Raw genomic sequence first — 17903 nt, forward strand, 5'->3', positions numbered from 1 at the left:
GTGAAAGAAGGGACAGAGAACACATTATTCAAATCTGCAGGTGTTTGCAAGCACCAAAAGATACAGTAAAAGGGCACAAAGGGATCCTGAAACACTCAAAACTTGGTCTAGAAATAACAAAATGAGATATAATTTTGAAAAATGCTGGCTAATAACTTTAAGGACTTTCAATTCGAAAAAAAAAAGGATGCTCAATCTGTAGGAAAAAAATCGAGCCTATGAATAAGAGAAAATTAGTTTACAAAACTCCCAAACAGGTCAGAGAAAGTGAAGAAGAAACTGTTTTTTCACCTAGTCTTTATGGAAAGAAGACCCTAATGGAATCCTTGTCAAAAACATCAAGGCAATCAAAGTTAGGAAGAAAGCAAAATGGAGAAGAAAGGATTCAATTCCTTGGTAAATGGACAAGAAGCAGCTACAAGACAAAAATTTAATTCTGCAGTGCTTTAGAGGATAAATTATGGTTTTTACAATGCCAAAATCAAATTTTTAGAAGTTTTCAATTAGAAGTTTTGTCATAGCCTAAGTAGATCTCCAGTCACTTCATGTGCTAGAGGCACCAAGGTTGAAAACCTTCCACTAAACCTAGCAGTTCCAATTTCAGGATGGACATTATGGTACATGTTCACCCAGAAAATGGAGGATTGTCTTTTTTTTTTTTTTGTCATTCAGCATGAAAAAAATGGGCATTTCTCCATTTTTTTGTACTCAAGTGTATGAAAATATTGGAATCAGGAAAACAAAATATGGAATCAGGAAAATATACCCCTGTAAATGGAGATGAACAGAAAAGTTTTGCCTCATCAGAGGCATTTGGTTCCAGCATGAGCATCTGGGTATTACTATGGAATCTCTTCACATGGAATCAATTTACACCGGGGCACACATCAATTCATACTTGGCTGCCAAAGGGCTGTGAGAGAAGAACAAAACCTCTCAGACCATGTGCCTTCCTGTCCCACGTGATAACATCTGAACCATGTTGGAAATGATCTTATAGATATTTGGGGAACGTTAAAATTCCATAACAGACCCTATGGCCAGTTCTTCTGCCAGTTCACTAGTGTCAGCATCCTGTAAGTATTCCAAAGCCAGAGCTTATCAGTTTGGTTTCAAGTACCTGCTATTTCCCAAATTTAGGTTATGAAACAAGCATACTGCTGTGCTCAAGAAAACCAGGACAGCATCAGAATGGGTTATTCTAATTATTGATTTTGTTCTGAGCTTCCTGGTCTGCCAGAGGCAACCCTAACCCAGTTATCCCCTCTGAGTGAACTCAAGTCTTATGAATTCCCCGCAGTGCTTCCTGATGAGTGCACGGCTCAGAGACACACAAACCATATTTCTGTTTCACTGTTCTTCTATTTCACTGCATTTGAACTGCCAAAAGCAAAACCTTGGCTATGTCTCTTGTGTAGGAACCTGTGGTGTAAGTCTCATAAAGAACATGAACTCCTACCTGAAAAAAATAAAAACAGCCATCAAAGTTAGTGAGTTTCCTGTGAAAGTTATTTTCAAGAGCTACTAAGGCATCTCCTAAGGCCTGATCCTTATTTCTTGCACAAACGAAGCTCCAGGAGCTGTCAATCAGAATTTTGTTTGAGAAGAGACTGCCAGACTAGGCTCTACACAGAAGAAAAATTAGCAGCAGCAAAGAAAGACTACAGATGGCTCTGAGTAGTTACCAACAAACCAAAACAATTCAGCTTCACTCATGCTGAATTTGCATTTTTGCAAACACAAAAACCTTTTTGATATTTAGGGAAAATTTGCTTATTTACTGGGAATAGCATTCTCTGTGCCTCCTGGTGGTGTGTAATCTCTACAGAATAACAAGGCACTTGCATGCCCCAAGATGCACAAAACATTTCCTTTTCAAATATTTTTATACCTAAATCACAGCTGTATAAAACCGTCAACAATAACCATCCCTTCCAATCATTTGACACGGTACTTCAACACCAGTTCTATGATGCTCAGAAGTATTTCTTGCCCTTTTTTAATTTGAATATAAAATTTTAGAAATGGTTTCATGATGCCACTTGCAATGCTCCAAAAAAAGCCCACAACAGCAGCATCAGCACTTGCAGATCTACCTGCCATTGCATGAATCACTTGCTGCTCACAAAGGCTGTTGCTGCAGTGGGGGCTAAAGCTCACCGAAGAAGATGAAACCAAAGGGAGGAAACTCTTGCAACATACTGTCCCAGGAATAAACCAGCAGGGAAATGAGAAACCAAGTGTTTGTCACAAACTTTACAATTCCCAGTAGATTTCCCTCAGCCATCTGTTTCAAGTCAACTGACATTTGCCTGAGTTAAGATGGACCGGTGTAAGTCGTGCAGAAATAAGATTTCTTTATACACCAGGTCTTTTTCAGTTCAAATAGCTGACTTAAGAAATGGATTACTACAGGGGGAAAAGCCCCACAACATGACAACTAAATAGCAGCCCCTTGAATATCAGCCCCAGCACTCATCAGGGCACAGGGACCAGATCTCATGTGCCTTCTCCTGTGAAGGTGACAGTGAGCAAATGCTTGGCTGAGAAAGGACTGCCAGGAAATATCAACATCTCAATGCAGAGTGGGATTCTCAGGAGAAAATCTGCTTTTGCAGGCCCAGGACCACATCAGGCTCCCCTAAACATTATGCACCCAGGTAGGGGTGGAGTGAGATGCAGCACTGTGAACTGCAGTCCCTGGTGACAATGATCCATGCATTTTTCATAGCACAGTATAAACTTCTTATAAATAAAGTCAGCTCTCGCTGAGCACAGATATTCCCTCAGCTAAACCAGCTAAACCTTGGACTAACTGATGCTCACTTCACCAAGACTGTCACTCTGCATGTTAATTCACAGCCAGACAGGTTTATTGGCACGTAGTGCCCTCTGCTGATTCACAGCACTGGTACAGCACACACTCAGTTTTCTCAGACTAAAATCCCAGTAATGTCATTCATACAAAACTCAGGAACCGTAAAATCCCAAGCTGTGACAAGAAAAATCAGGAACAGAAGAGCATCACTTCAGGCTGTAACTCTGTACCTGTCTCAGATGCTGTTTCTCATCTGCTGCCTTATGGAAAAGTATCATTTTGATCTGGTTTTTTTTGAGGGGGGCTTTTTTGGGGGGGAGTGTGTGTGTTTGTTGTTTTTTGGGGGTTTTATAGTTGGTTGGGTTTTTTTTGTTTTTAATTCTAACAAGACATTTGTGACACTAAGCCTCTTTTATAATCATAATTCTTAATTAAAAAATGGCAAGTAGCTGGACCAAAATTAGAGGGATTTTACAACCAACTTAGAAACTGTAACAGAGCTGAGCTTCAATAGAACTCCCTTCATTGCAAAACTGTTCAGGATCTCAAATGCTCAGCTGGTTACTATACTGACAGATATTCTAAAGGTAAGAAGATTTATAGGTTAGAAAATTTAATTGCAGCAGAACAAAACCTTGTAACTGATGGTGCAAAGCTAGAACATTAAAATATACCAAAATTTCATCCAAATATCTTTCAATATTTAATTTGAGTTCATCAGTTGTAGATGCCAACACGTCTTGGGAATTTCATTAGGAAAACTAATTCCATTTTAAGTGTTGCAGAGCCAGACACAGTGGCTTGAAATATGCATTCTAAAAAGGAAAGGAGCTAATTTGGAACAACTTGTTTCTGTTGTATTATGGAAATAAAGTCCATCTTCACTCTGCTGCATCGGTCATGTAATCTGTTAAATACTTGTCATACTTGAAAAAAAAGCAGAATTAGAGAAACACCCCTGAAGTGATATAGAAAGTGAAATTGAGGATCTTGAGGATCTGCTGTGAATTTAAAGTCTATCTATAACTATGTATACATAACTATTTGTTCCAATCAGCTCTGAAAATAATTAACCAACTCTCCTTCCTACTAGAATGAGTTTTTTTTTTGTTTTCAGACTCTGAAAAACACCTTTAGGAAAAACATTAAGGTATCTTATAAAGCACAGATTTATAGGGACTTTGTTTCTAAATACTCTTTGATACTGGGTTTGTATGTGGCTTTCAACACCTGAATTAAACCCGTCAACAAAATGGATAAAATAATTTGAAAACTATTCAGTATTTCTAGAATTAGCCTTAAGAAAAATCTTCCTTCCCTTCTAAAAAGCAGATAAATGGATCACAAATAAAAGAAAACAAAAGAAAAGTGGGGATTCATTTGAAAGAAATCCTTCAAAAGAGCATCTGCCCACAGCATAACTGAGTAGACACACTGTCCCACAACTAGAACACTGGGGTTATGTAGAATGTGACTGTGGGGTCACTAAAAATATGAAAACTTACATAAAATTTTACAGACATGTGAAACCCAGTATGCTTAGCCAGTTGTTCCAGTAGTAAATATACATTTCTCTAATTCTGTTTTCCTGTAGACATTAATCAGCTTCTCAAGGGAAAGAAAGATCAGTTCTACTATCAGATGCAATAAAGTTTTTCTCCCAGCAGCCTCAATGAAATAATCTAAGTGGGAGCACAAGCCCTTTTCCTTGTCTCCTCACCATCAGACTGTGGAGTCTGGGAAAGCTAAGACTCAGGAAGACTTTTTTCTCCTCAAATTTAATTAAGAAATGCATACTTTATTCACAGTTCATTTTTCTTACTGCTTTCATCCTCATGCTACCACTAGGTCACAGTTTCCAGCCTTCCATTCAATCTTCCTGATCAATAAACACCCTTTGCAAGACCCTGCTCTACAGCCCCCCTTAACAGAGATCACTTTGCAGATTTGCTGTCCATAATTGCTTCTTTTAAGCTACCTTAATACAAATATCTATATTTTAATTTAAAAAGTCTTAATTAGGAAATTTCTTCTTGCAAATGCTGCTAGCTGGCTGGCATGGAGAAAAGGGAAGATGCCCCTCTATTTACAGGGCAAGGCCAGTGAGACCAAACAAGTCCAGCTTTTCCTATCCTCCTGCCAAAAGCTGCTCTTCATTCTCTGACTGAGGGATATCCCTTCTGGGGGTCTGGAGGATGCTTTCACCAACTTGAGCCTGGCAACCTCAGACTCACTTTTGAAGATACAAGTGGGTGTGATAATGACCCAGCATCTTGTGGCAGGAATGTCTGCATCCTCATCTCCAGTAAAGGGTTAAAATAACATAGATCTGCGTTCCAGTAATGACACATGACACTACCAAGGCCCTGCAACAATTTAAGTGTCTTTGAATTTACTTGGCTTCCCTTTCAAGAGAGCAGATGCCCAGCTTCTTCAACATTCAGATGTCTTCTTCCCAGTTCCCCAAATTCTTGTTCACAAATTGTCAGCAAAAAGGAGAGAAGACAAAAGACACAAGGCTATTTCACCTCACTTAAACTGATAGCCACCGAGTCTTACAGACTTTCCATTCTCTGACTGCACTCTAATTGATATATACAAAGAACAAAGCACTTTTATCAAGTAATTCAAAAATACATTTAAGCACTTTTGTTCTGTAGTACAGACTATGCCAGAAGATACTGCCCTTAGACTTGCAGACAAGGCAGGTAAAAAGCTTAAATAAATCACATTGCTTAGCTTCAGTGCATGTATCACAGAAGAAACACCACTGAATTCTGCAGCTTTAGACACAGCAGTCACTTATCCAGCTGCTAATTAAATCCCAATACAACACCACCATCATATTTATAATTCATGAACAAGACCACTGCAAACTACATTTTAATAAGCACAACAGTGATGAAAATGAATGACACCCAAGAGGGCTGTAAAATTTTGTTCTGCAAGTCTACTTGCAGAACAAGTAGATCAGTAGGCAACCTTGCAAAATCAGAGCAGACTTGGGGCCCTGGTTAAAAGCACTGTGTGCATAGGATTAAACATTCACCTTCATGAGGTGCTGCAGGCAGGGTTCCCATTATCCCTCTCCCCAGAGCTGTCAATTATTAATCTTTGCATGAAAGTGGTGCCAAACTTCAAGTGGGCATGACATGCATTCAGACACCTCCAGCCAGGGCTGCTGGCAGAGGGATGAGCATGAGGAAACTCCATCCTCTTACAGGGAACTTAAATGAGGTAATGGTGGGGTGGCAAGTGGCTGTCAAGAACTTACCCAGTGACTGGGGAGGGGATGCTTCATGCTTCCCCCAGCATCTTAACCTGAAAGACCCCCAGGATGGGTCCTGGGACCTTTTTGGTGCTAAAGAAATGAAACAACTCAATTATAACCACAAGAGGAATGTGGTGCAACAGGCTGTGAAAATAGCCAGCTACCTCAGCCAGCTGTTAGCACTACCCACAGCCTGCCCTGAGACAACACAGTCATTAGAAGAAACAAGTGTTTCCACCATTTTTTATAATATGGAATTGGCAAGAAGCATCAATGGCATTATCCCATAAAAAGATCAGGCAGAAAAAAGGATCAGAGGATGTTCAGTTGGCACCACAGCTGGACAAAGAGTGGATCAGTGTGGCTTCGTGTGTTTCTAGAATCGGTTATTCCTTTTGTAACTCAATAATGGTTTGGTCCTTGGTTCCCCCCCATGTACTTCCCTCACAATGGTTTCTCCCTATTTCCTCCCTTTTGGAGCTGCCCCCCCTCCCCTGTCTGTCATGGTGACCACCCCCCTTATCTCCAGAATTCTCTGTGTCAGCCATCCCTTATTCGATGTATGATTTGCCCCTGGGGTTTTTCCCCTCCCCTGTGTGATCCTCAGTGGCTTAGCTGTAACCCAGCTCCTCCCTGGATCCTCGTTATTGGTCAGCTTTGTGTCTCCTCCCATCACACCCACTCCCTTTATCAGCGCCCCCCGAGACCCTCTCCTTGTCACCCGTCCCTGGCACCGCTGAGGTTCTTCAGAAGTCCTTGATACCTATACGGGTGTCCCTCCTCCTTCTTTTGCTTCGGTACCTCGTAGCCGAGATCCCGCCTGTGCCACCCACGCCGCAGACGGTAACCACTGCCCAGGGTTCCGGAGGGAATCCGGGAGTGGCACTTGGTGTGGCATCTTCGGCCGGGCCGGGCTCCCGGACAGCCCAGTGGCCGCAGGAGAGAGGCCACAGATCATCCCCACAGCACATGAAGGAATCGTGTAAAAACATTCACTGGGCAAGTCATTCATACAAATAAATGTTTCCTCACAGAGATTTAGGATTGCAGAGAAAACCAGTTCCACAGTTACCTTGGAGAATGAACCTGTGTTCCAACTGAAAATATGGTAAATTTGTGTTTTAAAATGCAGAAAGTTGGTATGGCTAATGAGACTCCACAGAAGTGAAGTACAGCTTGAATTAACAAGGAAAATTTGTTAATTAAACCCCCACAATAATTGGCATGTTTTCATATTTCATTCTCTCCAGAGACTGTTATATGGTAAAAATTACTGGGATTATATGCTCTTAGCTTTGCTTTTTTAAAAGACAAAAGCTGCCATTTTGGTGAGGAAAATAAACACCACTAGTCAAAAGTAGCAAATGTGCATATCTAAGGTAGGAGCCTGAATCCCATCATGGCCAAGAAGTTATCCCATTTTAAGAAGCATTTTTACAGATTTTTACATCTTCCTACCAGTCCAGTGGGAGAACTGTTAGGAGATGATCACTTCTCAGACAGTTCTGCTTTTGCTTCTTAAATCTGGATTTATGAACCTAATTTCAGTTAGGCTATTGAAAAATCAGTGGTGTTCAGGCAGCAATTTGCCTACCAAATACTACTTACAGAGCTATACTAATTTTCTCACTAAGGCTGATGAACCAGTATTTACAAAAATGAAAAGAACATACTAATCTCTTTTCAAAGACCATGAAAAAGGCTGCTTAACAAGTGGAGGGAAAAGAAAAAAAAAATGTAGGGCAAAAAACATAATTTTGAGTTTCTGTGAAAATATCACACGTCATATAAGCAAGACCAAAAATAATCTCACAATAGAACCTGGCATTAAAAAAGATTAAAGGAGAAAAGAACCATGCAACCCAATCAAGCTGGTAAAGCCTAATTAGCAGAGACCCACCCAGAGATCAACAAAATGCATTCTTTTCATTTTGTAGTACAAAGAAGCTGCATATATTACTTGTATTAAAAAGCTTCTAAAATGAATTTAATTATCTATGAAAGGCTTCATTTTGCCTTTGGGTATAAGAAAAAACAGTGGCTGATTTTACAAGATGCACTGTGATGCCTGATTTTTGTGTAGCAAAAAGAAGAATTAAATCCTTTAGGTTTCATTGCCTCTCTGGGCTCAGATAATTTTGTGGTCCAGAATTTAATTACATTTGACCACAGTCACAAAGCTTGGGTCAGAATGTGAATTCAAATTCACACAGGGGACACAGTCCTTTGTGTACTTTGAATCTACAACTTGGGAGCACTGCCCAGATTTCAAGGAGCACATCAGCACTGTTCATTTTCAGGGAAACCATGGACAAGCTACATGGCTCAGAAACCTGCAAGGAATGTGTGGAAGAGACATGAAATGCTAAAGATTTGGCCACAAGACAGTGCATATGTTTACTATATAGTGCTCACATGTCAATTATTTAACTGTGAGTAATTCTTCAACTAAGTTAATGATTCCCCACAATTGTATAAACACAATAGAAAATGGAAATAAAGGATTTTAAATAAATGAAATCACAAAATGCAAAGGATGGGCTGCTGACTGTGGAATTATCTCTTCTCTTTACCTCTTGCTTGGCTACCAGGGAGTTCTGGCACACAGTTCTCTCCCTCCTCTCTTCAGGAGCTCCTACAGGCAATTGAGCCTGTAAACTGTTTCCATATAACCTTTAGGGTCTTGGCATGTCTTGGGAATACTCAGCCAGCAGGTGGGATCTCTCTTCTTGGAGACTTTCAACTCTTGACTGGGAACAACCCAAATAAACAGTGATTTCTGGCAGTATTTTGGAATGCCACCATGCTTTTCAGGACAGCAGGTTGCCCTGAAAAGCTGGGCATCCTGACTGGCCATGTCAAGTGTTTTCCCTCGTGGCATGACCTCCTGTCACTGTTCGGGAGATTTGAAGGCTAAATACTGTGACCAAACAGAAAATACTGTGAACAAACAGAAAACTTGGCTGTGAAGATGATGCCAGAGGCACACAAACCAGAGCAGTGTGGAAGTATCCATTAGTTCTACCACAGAAATGGTAATTACAGTCACCATAGCAAATCACTTTGAGAAAACTTTTTTTTAATAACAATTGAGTGGAAAAAATAATGGCAAACATGACAAGACATCTTTTCTCTATTACTGTTTTAAAAACTGTCAATGTCTTTAACCTTTGATCAAACACCAACTAAAAATCTTTTGCCAGTCATTGCACAATGGCTTTTCCTAAGCATCCAGTGAAACCCAGAGTTAACTTCCTTGGGTCTAACAAGAAAGTTTCCTTTCTTGCAAGGAAAGGAAACTTTCCTTTCTTTCCTTTCTTCCCTTCTTACAGCACTGGTCTATATCAGGAAAGGAGAAAGGATGCTCTTTTGGAGAATGACTACTGAGAATACGTGGGCTTTTTAACAGCTTTGCTACAGCTGTTCTATTTCAGACCATGCTCAAATCTGCCTCCACAAGACTGTCTGGTTCCCAGAGCCTTTTGCAGTTACTATTTTGCTACCCTGCATGTTAAGTCTCCCCGTCAGCACAACCAGACATAACCTATCACGTTTCTTTCATCAGCATAACAAATGTCACTGGTTTAGGAAGCCCATCCTGAGAGACTTTCAGCCCCCTGGAGATACATCCAGGACTTCTGAAAGGGATTTTCAGACACCTTGAGCAGTGCATATCAGAGCTAGCCTGCACGGAAGAGTCACAGTTGCACTGTCCATAAACAAGGAAGTTTTTTGAGAGTTTTCAACTCAGAGGTGAGACCTGAACCAAGGCATGAACTAATAGGATGCACACACAGAATATACAAATAAATATGTGTGTGTGTCATAATTTGTACTAGTATAGCAATTTGTTGATGTTGTCATTATCAACACATTTTTTTAACCAACAAATTCAGAGGCTGCATAGTCAAACAGGTATTCTCCACTGCAGCAAGAGTGGGAAACAAGAAGAAAGGACATCACTGCAACGTTCATGTTTACAGCAGCAGCTTGGGAGCATCTCTTACCTTGACATGGTGAATCAGGTGCTCAACTTCATTCACTTTGTATGTCTCTACTCCCAGCTCTTTAGAGAGCCTCAGGAGGCGATTCTGTGTTGGCCCCACGTAAGCCCCTCCAAGGTCCACATATTTAACTTGCTTATTCTGGTTTACCACACAACACACACAAAAGGGGAGAAAAAAAAAAAAACAAAACCAAAAGATGTAAGCCCTTTGTAAATAGCACTCAACTCAAAAGAGCAATCCAGAGGAATGAAATTAAATTAAATACTCCAAGAGCATTTTGGCTAAGATTCTTCTCTCCATGGAAAACAAATTCTTTGGTAGAGTTCTGGTGTGGTGAATACTGAGTTCATAACCAGCATGTTGATTATAATTTGGAGTTCATAACCAGAAAAAGTGACCCATTGTTACATTACAGCCTTAAAAAGAGGAAAGAGCCTGGCATGCAGAGAGAGGAGAGAGTCAGAGACATCTGTGCAGCTGTTGCTCGCTCAGGCATCTCACCAATGACCAGTTTAAAACTATCCTAGGAAGTAGCACAGGCAAGATTTTCTAAGGGGCAGAATGAGAGGCTGTGTCCCACATCAAGACAGAGCAGAAGAATGGAGTGAAGGTATTTGTTCTAGTTCCCAATCAGCCCTGACACTCACAGAGTGAGTGACACTCACAGAGGGAGTGACACTCAAAGAATGGCCCTACACCACTCTGTATGGGCCATGCCACAGCCCAGCTCAAGACCTTTCACAGCATGGTTGGCCTCATGGGTGTTCCTTACATAGAGACTTCTGCAGCGTCTTTCCCCAGAAAATTATTCTGAAACTTAGCTCACTGTGTTCTCCATCCCCGGTGGATGACTCCAGAGGTTGAAGATCACAAAAATATTCTGTCCCCACCATCATGCCAGTCTTTTCCTTACTGGTACAACATCAGGAAATTTCCCACCTCTGGTACTCTAGAAATTTTCCCCTACATGGCACACACTGTAAGTATGAATACGTAGTATACAAGTGGCTCTGGGGATAATTACCTTTACAGTGAAAGTTCTTCCACCAACTCTGTCATTGGCTTCCAGCAACACCACATTCAAGCCTGACTCAGTCAGTAGCTTGGCTGCTGAGAGACCTAAAAGATAAAAAGAAAAGCAATTAAAGAATACTTCTGTGTATGCACTGCACAGCTCTTGCAACTTGATATGTAAATACTCTCATAGCTGTTCATGCAAATCCTGAATTTTTCATTCAAAGGCTCACCAGAGTGGTGAGGTCGTGGAATTAAAATCCTCCAAACCCAATAATCATTAAAAGGAACTGAAGCCACCTAATTAAACAGTTTGTTGTTAAATTTCACATGTGCTGAGCAAGTTTTGCACCACATGCTCAGGAACTCCGATGCATCAGCCAGCATTTGGTACGATGGTCACCCAGCCAGGCAGAGAACTTCCCAGCTTTACTGTTTGTAAACAGAAAGCTGTGCTCCAAGTTTTTCTTTTTCATAACCCCAACAACAATAAAAAAGGAAGAAGTATTATTAGAATTGTCCTAAATTCATGAAGTTTTCCTGACACTTGTTCTATGTCTCTGCTTTCCAGTTCTGAATATTTTGAAGTACAGTAGCAGCGTTCCCACACAGTCAGGTCAGAGGTTTCATCTCCAGAAGAACACGTGGTCTGACTCAGAGATAGAATGTGCAGCTGTGTGTGGCAACAAGAATTAAAAGTATGGGTAAGTCTACCCCAAAAAATTGCTTTTTTCTCATCCATTTTTTAAAACATTTTATTTCCATCTTGCAACTCTTGAAGCTGGGACATCCAAGTGAAGGAACAGTAAAAAGAGAGGAGGCAATATCTCTTTTTAGTTGTGATGTCATAAATCCTCACAATTGCAGTGGAAAATATCAGCCAACCCCTGCAGCAAGTGTGTCAAACTGCTGTGGGAATGAAGAGAACTAGAAAAGGTGCACATGGAGGGAATCCAGCCCAACCTCTCAACTTCCTAAGGACATCTCTACCTTTTACTTCAGCACACAAACTAAGATTTAAATAAACCGAGGTGCTTACTTTGGCCACATGTGAATTTCTAGTGGGAAAAGAGTTATATTCTAGCAGGTTGTATCATCCTTCTGAACCAACAGGATGTGTTGAATAAAGTTCAGCAAGAGGCCAGGCTGGAAGTCACACTCATACATCATAATTTATCTATCCTTTCTGGCTCCCTGCCTTGTTACCATGAGAATGCAATCAGCTCCCTCTGTGTGTCCTAGTACATGCAGTTTTTGAGTTGTCATCCAAACAGATTGTTCCAAGCAGAAAGCAGCCGTGGAAGAAATGGCAAAAAGCACTGACAGCAAAAACAGATGGCCCAAGCTAACATGGCAGGGCTGAATGAAATGAAAATGAAGAAAATACAGCAGTCCTGGGGAGAGGCTACAGAACATTCTGGTCACCAACTCATGGACTGGGGGTAGGAGAACCCAGTCCTGTTCCTAGCCCTACAGTGAAACTGCTGCAATATGCTGCAGTTAAGTTCTTTCTTTCCTCATCTGAAAAAATAATAAAAAATAAAGCAAAAAAAGTAGCAATAGTGTAGACCAATCTGAAGAATTTTACGTTTCTGAAGAGCAGCTGCAGATGTTTCCGTTAAAAACATCATACCCTCCTGCCTTTTTTTTTTTCCTAGTTTCATGGGCTTATTTATCTTGGATTTTCACATAAGTGTTTTGTGAGAAAACCAGTAATGAAACTGATAAAGGTCTCTCCATACTTCCTACTGAGGAAATTATATTGCAAAAACATCTGGCTGGATCAGTGGCCTTGACTACACTCAAAAATATTTGAAGATACCAAGGAACAACAAAATACAGAAACAGCCATGGTATGTAAACATGGACAGCCCCTTCAAACAACTTGAAAAGAGAGATTGGCTCCTGGAGAAAAAATAAGCAACAAATCTCCTGAATAAATCTGGCTTATCTGTCAAAGAAAAAAATAATTTATTTCTCAAAAAAGATGAACATTTCATCAGTTGGGAGAGGATCAATAGTAGTTATTAATAATTTACAGAATGAATGCATAAACTGAAGGCAGTTGTCACTGAAGGTCTCTGCTGGCTTTTCATGCTAACAGGTATTGAGTAATCAATTAATAGCATTCAGTTACCAACACTGATTAAAGGATATGAGATTTGACTTTCTTTATTAAAATCGAATGAATAAACATTGCAGTGCAGCTGGGAACAAGGGCAGTTTATTCCCAGGAGCTGAACCAACAGAGAAGTTTGTAAAAGGATAACTCTCTAAATTCCACTGAACTGCAGCTGATTGGCAGCCCAGTTAGCACCTCCTCATTTCCTCCTGCACCTTTCATCCACCTGGTTGCACCTACCTGGTATTTACTCCCCATTTTAGGGTGTGTACCAACTTTCCCCCACCCCCTGCCATATTCACACATGAACCTGTTAAAGATGAACAGGATTTTCCTCTTTCCTGAAGCAAAAACAAAAACCAGAAGTGTTGAGTTAAGGATAAGACTGATTAATATCTCACTGCCCTGTCCATGCCCATCCTCCAGCAGATCTGATCTCATCAGGGGGAGGGATGTGTCCTTGGGGCTTGGAAGATGTGGTCTGCAGGGTTCCCAAACTAAGCATCACCTGATCAGTTCAAGGGCTGGTGGTCCCCCCTTCCTCTCAGCCACTTCACAGCTCTGCTCTGGCCCCAGGTTTGCTGCAGAAATCATCACAAACATGTAACAGGAAAAAGATGGAAGAAGACAAGGTAGAGGCTCAGGAAGGTCAGAGGGCACAGCAAAGGACCAGAGTTGGTCTCTCAGCACACACAAAACAGGATAACTTGAGGCTGCTGGTGACAGACTCCACATCACAGCAAGTGTCAGCTGGGAATGTTGCTGGTTTTGGCACTTCACACACTGGGAATCACAGTACTGCCACGTCACTTCATACCTGTTCCTGGAGCTGGACCCAGGGCCCCAAATGGGCTTTTGGACTGCCACTATAATAACAGCGAGGGGAGTGGATGTTTGGGAGGGAGAGCTCTGAGCCAAAGTGGTACAAGGACAGGGAAGGCACCAGGAGCAGCAACAAAAGCATATTAAAATGGAAATAAACACTAGAATGTGAATATTGGGACATAAGGTTGAGGTTTGTATTTCACAAACTAGCAACTGCTGCAGAAAATCCCACAAACCACAACCTCTTTTCTGGGCAAGAGTCAGAGTGGTCTCTCTGTGCCTCCACTGCTGCAAACAGAGCACACACCATACCTGTGAAGCAAAGCCTGGAAAAATCAGTCACACATGATATAAGGTCTCCTCTACAGAAGTTTAACCCTTCACATTCCAGCTCTGCCTCTGGCTTACCTGCCACTCAAACACATCACTAATAAATGACAGATCTTTGAGATTGCCCCCATTGCTCACAAGCAAGGCAAAGAGCTGCATTGAAATGCAAAATCCATCCAAAACTGTCACTGATGCTATTATTGCTCCTATGCACAGGGTTCTGTCACCCAGAGGCATTTCAGTAGAATCAGATCTGAATTGCAATATAAGGGCTCAGCCACTTTTGCCACCACTTCACAGAAGACAGAAATTGGCTTTCCAGCATAGGTCAGCTTTCTCCCAGGGGCCAGAGAGCCATATACAAATATATAGAGAGATATAGCAGAAATCAGTTAAGCAGCCTCACCTGCAGTTCTGCTCAAAGAACCAACAGGCAGGTAATTAATGCAAACAACAAAGAAGCAAAGATGATTATTTGAAGCCCCAGACTGAAAATATCACCGTGTTTAGAGGATGCTTAACCGGGCAAGCCTCCATCTGTCACCATGGCAACCTGGTACCCAAGGCAGCCACCCTTGAGATGCTGGTGGGAGATTGCCTCCCCCAGAATCTTATAACACACGTTCAAGTCATGAAAATAATTTCTTTCCCCATGGTGCAGCACTTGCATTCACACAGATTGGACTTGAATGTAATCATCACAGTAATTATTTCATCTTCAGTTCCAACTTCTTTCTTTCTTGTTTGATGTCTCTGTACCTACTAAACACCTAAAATTGCACCATTTCACTTAACAGCTTCATTACAGCCTCACTTCGTAACATCAACAGGTTTTTTATCCTGAGAGAATGACTAATTCAGATTTTTAATTCTGAAAATTTTAAATATTTATGCTAGGGCAAAATCCAAACTGCTATTTCATAGAATCATACAATCTTTAAGCTTGGAAATATGTCTAAGATCAGAGTCCAACCTTTATTATATCTGTTTATTCATCTACATATATATATATAGTGTGTGTGTTTATTTGGATTACATATACTTGTATTATATAAATTATAAATATTATATTTATCATATTTATATCTGAATTGAAAAATATGAGAAGAGTCTCATTTTTCATCTGACTCCCATGTGCCCCTACAATGCATTTCTGTAAAGAGTATTTAAAAAAAAAATTCTAAAAAACCTAAAATTTAATAACATCATTCTACTCTGCCTGGAATTAGCAACTTTACTGAAACACCCTTTAATCTTAGCATTTCAGAAAAAAAACCACTAGAAAAGACATGACTGGAAGTTGCATCTCTGAAAAGCTATAAATTTCTGAAGGCATTTCTGCTGTACTTTCTCTGTATTACTCACTACCTTATCATGTTCCTCCGTAATTATTATCTCTATTCTAGGAAAAAAAATTGCCTCTCTTCTATAATTATAAAAATCATCTACAAAGTCTAAATTTTAATTCATGGAGGGAGCAAAGAAAGTTCTAAGCCGCAGGCATTCAATTAATAGCTTCTAAAATGGCTGGCACCAAAAAAAAATTTGTTCACCTTATAACCATAAAAATTCCTCCCTTTGACTAAAATTGTACATTGAGCAGGAAGAAATGCTGCCATTGTACTTGTGCCGTATTAACTTGCAGCTCTTAATGTAGAACTTCCTCCAATTCATGGAATTTGCCAACATTTTCCTCCCTGTATTTATTTTGACACCGAAGATATGTTTGCAAAGGATTTTTTTCCCCTGGTTGTCAACCTGTTCAGCCACATCTAAATGACTGAGCCTGCAGAGATGTCAGGGAGCAGAGGCTGCTTTGCACAGAGCCAGAGAGCAGAGCAGCCTTGGTGCAGCCCAGAGCAGTGAACAAACATTGCACCAGGCTCAGCATCAGGATGTGACCAAAAATGCACCTTGGAAATGGGATAACAGCCTGCAGAACAAGCACAGTCCTCTGGCCTGGGGTTAATGGAGAAATTGTGGGATGCAGAAATGTTTCACAAGACTGACAGCAAAAAAAGGAAATATATCACAACTAATTATATACAGACAAGACTTCAGTTCAGGGTCTAAGCTAGGTGAACTCAAGTATTTTTAACAGAATTATTCAATTATTCATAGATGTCCATGGATATTTAACACATTGAAGCTGTTATTTTAGTAATCTTCATATTCTTCCTCATGATCTTGAATATAAGTCTCATTTTGACCAGAGAGGTCACTTCTTTTCTTAATTTAAGTAATGAGTCTCAAAGAAAAAAACTGAAAAAAAAACCAAACCACCAAACCCAAATAAAAAAATAAAAAAATCCCCACCTGAAGTATCTAAAGTGTTAGGAAAAAACCAGGAAATCTGTCAAAACCTACAAAAAGTTATAGAAGCTGCTATTGCTGTGGGATCACATGGGAAATACAACTTTCCTCACTATTAAATTTCTTTTTACAGTATCCCTGACCTGCCACTTTTGATGCTCTGGAATACTTGCAAAATACATACAGCAAATAAATGAATTTGGCCAAAGCCCAAAGAAAAAAAATCCATCTGTTAATGCTGCAGAAGGACATTTGGGGAGAACACTACCATTCGTGGTCAACACAGCTGCAGTGAATGAGGTCCTTAAGAAGAAACTGAGAGGAATATGCCCCAACAAGGGGAAGTAAATTGTGGGGGAAAGAGAAAAAACACTCCATCAATCAGGAATTAAGTTTCAAGCATGTAAAAATTAGATCAGTTAGCGGAAGAATCCAGTTTGCTGTTGCTTAGACCTAATAACTCAAAAATTCAAACAAAACCCCTCTTGGTTTATGCTCAGGGCTCTCTGACCTCCTTCTAAGAAATGTCCCCACAACATCCTGTAATTCAGTGCCATCAGCATCAGGGACAGCTTCCATGTTACTGTGACCCTGGGGGGACAGAGGGCAGGAGCAGGGAGAAGACCTCCCCCACAGCCAAGAGCCTTTTTGCACCAGTGGGATTTCTCCCTGGTGCTCCACAGCCCCTTCATTGCATTGCTGTGCTAGAAACTGCAATTTAATAGGAACTGCCTTGGTCTTGTCTGTGCTCTAATGAACACAATCTGATTACTGCTCCACCACTGAGAGATTGAACCTGGCATTGCTCACCTTTAGCTCTGTCACTCATCGTCAGCCAGCTAAAATGTTTTAACTGAAATAATGGCTTGAGACAATAATGCCTGCAAGGCATTATAGATGTGGATTGTAAATAAAACAAAAACCAACAACAGCAACAAATGCAAAACCCGGGGTCAGGGTCAGTTAAGGTGGTACAGGATTGTTTTGTAAGGTTCCTCACATTATGGAAAGGTCGAGGAATTTTGCTCTTGTGAAGAATACTGTGCCTTCAGTGTGAAGGCAACCTTTTAACTTCTCTAATTTGGGCCATCTTAACAAGAATAATTTAGATATCTGACTCAATCTTACCAAGGAAAATTCAAAAATTACAGTTCAGAACCTAAAACCATGGTAGACCTGGGCCAATGTAAGTTGCCACTCTCA

At 40.6% G+C, this 17903-nt stretch overlaps 1 protein-coding gene across 1 annotated transcript in view; it reads right to left on the bottom strand.

Annotated features, from left to right (window-relative positions):
• Nucleotides 1-17903, bottom strand: part of LOC103815768 (amine oxidase [flavin-containing] B) — a 51346-nt gene that overhangs the window by 22685 nt on the left and 10758 nt on the right. The window contains exons 2-3 of the mRNA XM_009089606.4: nt 11121-11215; nt 10097-10234 (exon numbers count right to left, since the gene is read on the bottom strand). Coding sequence (XP_009087854.2) covers nt 10097-10234; nt 11121-11215 — 233 coding nt within the window. The remainder of the gene's footprint in view (nt 1-10096; nt 10235-11120; nt 11216-17903) is intronic.

This window comes from Serinus canaria, chromosome 1 (genome assembly GCF_022539315.1).
Source record: "Serinus canaria isolate serCan28SL12 chromosome 1, serCan2020, whole genome shotgun sequence".
In the NCBI taxonomy this organism is placed as follows: Eukaryota; Metazoa; Chordata; class Aves; order Passeriformes; family Fringillidae; genus Serinus; species Serinus canaria.